The sequence below is a fragment of the Eutrigla gurnardus genome (genome assembly GCF_963514095.1).
Source record: "Eutrigla gurnardus genome assembly, chromosome: 1".
NCBI classification, from domain to species: domain Eukaryota; kingdom Metazoa; phylum Chordata; class Actinopteri; order Perciformes; family Triglidae; genus Eutrigla; species Eutrigla gurnardus.
In genome coordinates this window covers 22981722-22986236 of record NC_139915.1, presented here as the reverse complement: position 1 = coordinate 22986236, position 4515 = coordinate 22981722, and the positions used below count along the sequence as shown (strand labels likewise).

At 39.4% G+C, this 4515-nt stretch overlaps 1 protein-coding gene across 1 annotated transcript; it reads right to left on the bottom strand.

Moving 5' to 3' along the window:
• Window positions 1-894: 894 nt before the first annotated feature.
• LOC311024330 (leukotriene B4 receptor 1) lies at window positions 895-3305 on the bottom strand. Its single transcript, XM_084026699.1, has one exon. It carries the CDS (start codon window positions 3257-3259, stop codon window positions 2174-2176), a length of 1086 nt encoding a protein of 361 aa, XP_083882825.1. The 5' UTR covers window positions 3260-3305; the 3' UTR covers window positions 895-2173.
• Between the last annotated feature and the right edge of the window lie 1210 nt (window positions 3306-4515).

Below are 4515 nucleotides of genomic sequence, written 5' to 3'. Positions count from 1 at the left end.
TCCATGTTTGGGTTGGTCTCATTGAAAGTGATGACTTCAGACCAATACAATAAAATGTTACCCAAACATAAAATGTATTACTTTTTCATAAATGGGATAAATCAAGAGTGTGGACTCAAAGGGGCATAAGTGCCATTTTGGTAGAATATTGGTATTGTATGACAAAGGAAAGCTCCCAGTGAAATTTTTCAGTACCAAAAGTACACAACTGAAATGGTGACACCTAGATTGTAATTAAAAAGCAGAACAGTAAAAGTAGGGTTTTGGTATGTGCTAAAAGGGCGTAGGCTCACATATAAGAAGAAAGCCTTTGGGGGAAGTGCATGCTAAAAAACCCTTGGGCTTGGAGCCGAAGTGTGTAAACGCTCATTTTGATCAACCCTGAATCAGCTGTTGTTGTCATGTACTCAACACATGTACCTTTTCTTCTTGTGTTAGGCCTATCAGATTGAGCATAACTATTAAAACAATATAGAGTTTGAGTTGAAATATATAAATTACAGATTTTAAAAATGGCAAAAGAGTGGCATATGCCTTTCACATTTACCCAATACTAATGTAGGCATATAACCCATATTCAATTTAATTAGGTACTAAATTAAACATTTAGAGCATTGATATAGTAGCAAAAAAACAATTTGCAATGTTAAGATTTTAATGCCGTCCTGAGCAGAGAACAAAGTCACACTCCCTCTCTGTGTATTATTTTTTCCCTCTAAATCATAAGGTTGTGGCATTAAATGAAACGGGGTTATCAGGGAAAGCCCGGAGGTCTTGGTGGTAGTGCAGTAGCATGACATCATCTCTCTGTCATTCATCTTTCTACATAATTAATCAAAATCATGAGTGTGGCATGTCAATTCTTCCAGATGTTTGAAGTTTTTTTTTCCACAAAACTTGACATTTGAATTGTTTTCAGACATCCAGTCTACTTTGAGTTTCCCAGAAAAGCCTGAAATAATTTTGGGACCCTTCAAAGTGAAATCAATATCTGATGCAAATGAAATTTCTACTTCTGTTTATTATCATCCTGGTCAAATCCTTCCACTTTAAACACATAGGTTATAAATCTCTATATGAAGCAAGACAGCGCTGGCAAAGAGAATATCATAACAATACAATGGATTGAAATGAGACACTATAATATACATACTAAATATCACTATTACTATGACAACACACTGAAAAAAACTCAATTTTTACAAACACAAGGTCACTGCCATTTGTGTAGTCATGACAACCGGGTGATGTCACACCAGAGCAGTTTACGAGTAAGTCATGCTTAGCGTATTACTTGTTTATAGGACAAAAGACAAAAGTTATTATAAATATATGATTGATATATATATATATATATATATATATATATATATATATATTGAGTTATAAGAATGTGACACACATTGAGACATGATTCCGCTTTTTTCCGCTCAACAAAGGGAACATGCATTTTTTCATTTTGCAATCTTTTCACCGAGAGGAAGTTGAAAGCGAGACTTGTCTTTTGTGGGTTACCAGGACATTTTTTTTTACAATACCATACATTGTGGATTCTATGATTAAGAAGGCATTAAGTGAATTGAACAACGCTTTTGTTATCTTAGTTCACAATATTAGTTTCCCAACACAGAATGACACAGCAAGACTGGAAAATTCTTAAAGTCTTCTCTCCAATCAAGACAAAGCTGTGAGTGAAATGATTCTGTACATCTGATGCAACCGTGGGATTACCAGATGAAATACTGTTTTGTTCCCACACTAAAAGGCAATTTAAAACATTCTTACACAAGTCAATATCATCGTTTCCCTTTGTTGGCCATTAACACAATTATAAAATACAAAAAAAAAAAAAAACACTTTACATTGAGACATGCTATATGCCTACAGAATATTTTATTGTACTCTTTGTGAATACTATATGGCATACATCTAGGTACATAATATATGTCATATTTAAAAATGTATGTTTACCAAGAAACATGTTAAACTTAACAAAAAAGTAAAACAGATAATTTAGAGAATTGGACAAGTATTGCACAGATAAGCTCTGACTTCCTTTTTTGCGTGTTGTAACTTCATACAAGAATGAGCTTCATTTCAGGCAAAAATATACGTATATATGTATACACATGAATATCTACATGCAGCACAGACAATACATACATTCTCAGTATCAAGATGGCTTATTTTCACACATTTTCATTAATATGTCCATTTGGTCTTTGGGCTCGAGCACACACTGGGAACTGCTGGTCTGATTGCTCTGTCTCTTGGACACAAAGGACAACTCTTTAGTGCCCTCGCCCGGAGAGGTGCTGGAGATGTGGCGGAAGAGCTTCTGGATGCCGGTGTCCCGCAGGGAGCTCCTGAAGGAACGTGCTGCGAATATGTAGAGGATGGGGTTAACGGTGCTGCTGATGAAGACCATGGCTCCTGCAATGAACGTCATGGTGTCCCTGGCGCTCTCCAGGTTCTCCGCTGCGTCGGGGAGGGAGTGTTCAGTAGCCAGGATGATGAGCGAGAGGACGTTTCCTATGTGATGAGGCGTCCAACAAATGGCGAACATGACCACCACGCTGGCAATCAGGATGGTGGACTTGCGCTTGGACTTGAAGCTCATCTGAGTAATCCGGCTGAACAGGCAGCCGTAGCAGATGACGAGGATGGAGAAGGGCAATATGTAGCCCACCAAGGTCTCGAGCAGCACAATCACCACCTCCTGGGTCGCAGAAGTGTAAAGTCTGTACAGACAGTGCTCCTCTCCAGAATCTTTCCCCACAACCTGAGTTGGAATGACAGGTATGCTGAACAAGAATGCTACCGTCCACAGAGCCAGCAAAACTTTGTTCAAACCCTTTTTCCTCTTCCAGCCGGCCGAGGCGAAGGGATAGCGAACGGCCACAAAGCGCTCCACGCTCATGAGGGTGATGAGGAAAACACTGCTATACATACAGGCGTTGATCACGAACACCATGGCTTTGCAGAAGTGCTCTCCAAACACCCAGTAGTGGGCCAGGGAGTAGATCCAGAGAGGCAGGGTGATGAGGACCAGCAAGTCTGCAACAGCAAGGTGCAGGATGAGCACCACAGTGTGGGAGCGCTGCTTGACGTGTCTCAGGATAGTCCAGATCACCAGCAGGTTCCCCGGAGCCCCTACTAGGAAGGACAGGCCCAGAATCACGCAGGCCACTGCTGTTCCGCCGGCGAACTCCTCAGGGGCCATTTCCTCTGAAGAAGGCAGCTTAGTAGAGTTGTTCATGCTGGAAGTGTGTATGTGCTGACAGTGGCGTCTGCACGCAAAGAAAAACAAAGTGCTGCACAAGCAAGTCTTCACTTCCCTTTCAGAATAGACAGCACAGGAAAGGGGTTTCCTCATAGGGGTTATTTGAGACGCAGATGGGTGATTCATGCATGTGTCATAAATCCATTTTTCACCTCAGGTCATGGATTCGAATGACTGTAGTCAGAAATGGTAATAATCTAAAAAAATTAAATAATCTCAGATGAGGGAGTATATGTCTGAGCAAACAAAATGTATGAAACTTCCACGATAGAGAAAGTGTCAATAAGATATTGTAACTTTCAATCAATGTCCCAATAGAGTAGATTGTTAAAGGTGGATGTAACCTTATGGTGTGAAAGAGATGGAAACAGCACTCAGAGGACAGGGAGGTTTGGTAGAGAAGATGGGATACTTTTTATTTCTCCCAAAAAAGGTCAAATGGCAAATCATTCTTTTTAGCAAATAAGCCAAAACAAATTTCAATAAACAAAGCAAAATGACATGATAGTATAAAAAAAAAAGGGAAATACTTGAGCTTAGTCACATGAACAGTCACCTGTTTGTCACCAGCCCTCTTGTCTCCTTGGAAACCTGGCCTTAAAAAGGCCCTGCACTCATCACCCTAATTGGTAGAAACCAAAATGCCAATTTGACAGGGGTGCTTCAGTACAAGTATATGAGGCAGTGAAATTACTTATATGTATATATATTTATTTATACCCGTATAGACTTATACTCAGCCTAGAAACTCATTGACAAATAATATTTTAATTAATGCTAAATAATGCCAGTCAAATCAAACATAGCAGCCTAAACAACATTTACATCTTCCCAGGTTACCCCCTGCTATTCAGGAAGTAGTAACATTAATAAAAGTTGCCCAAGCGGGCCATTTGTGCCCCTGGTAAGACAAACTTTAAACGTTCAAAACTCAATACAAATAAACAAAACACTTGAAATGAAAGCAAAGTGTAACGTGGTAATTTGTAATATATGAAATGGGCGGATTAATAAGTTACACGGAAAAGAGATGCATTATTAATGATCGCTAGCATTTGTTGATGGCCCCTGCAGTGTTGATGTTTATCCGGTGCGCACGCTCTAAGCAGCTGCAGGAGTAACGGAGGTGAAATATGATGTATGAACCGATTAACAATTATTACGTTAGCTGTATATGAAATAATCAATATAATTATCGAAATAAATGTCATAGGAGTGCTGTCTAATTAGTG

Excerpts from the sequence above, each read along its gene's own strand:
- LOC311024330 (XM_084026699.1), bottom strand. The coding sequence starts at position 3,259 with ATGAACAACTCTACTAAGCTGCCTTCTTCAGAGGAAATGGCCCCTGAG.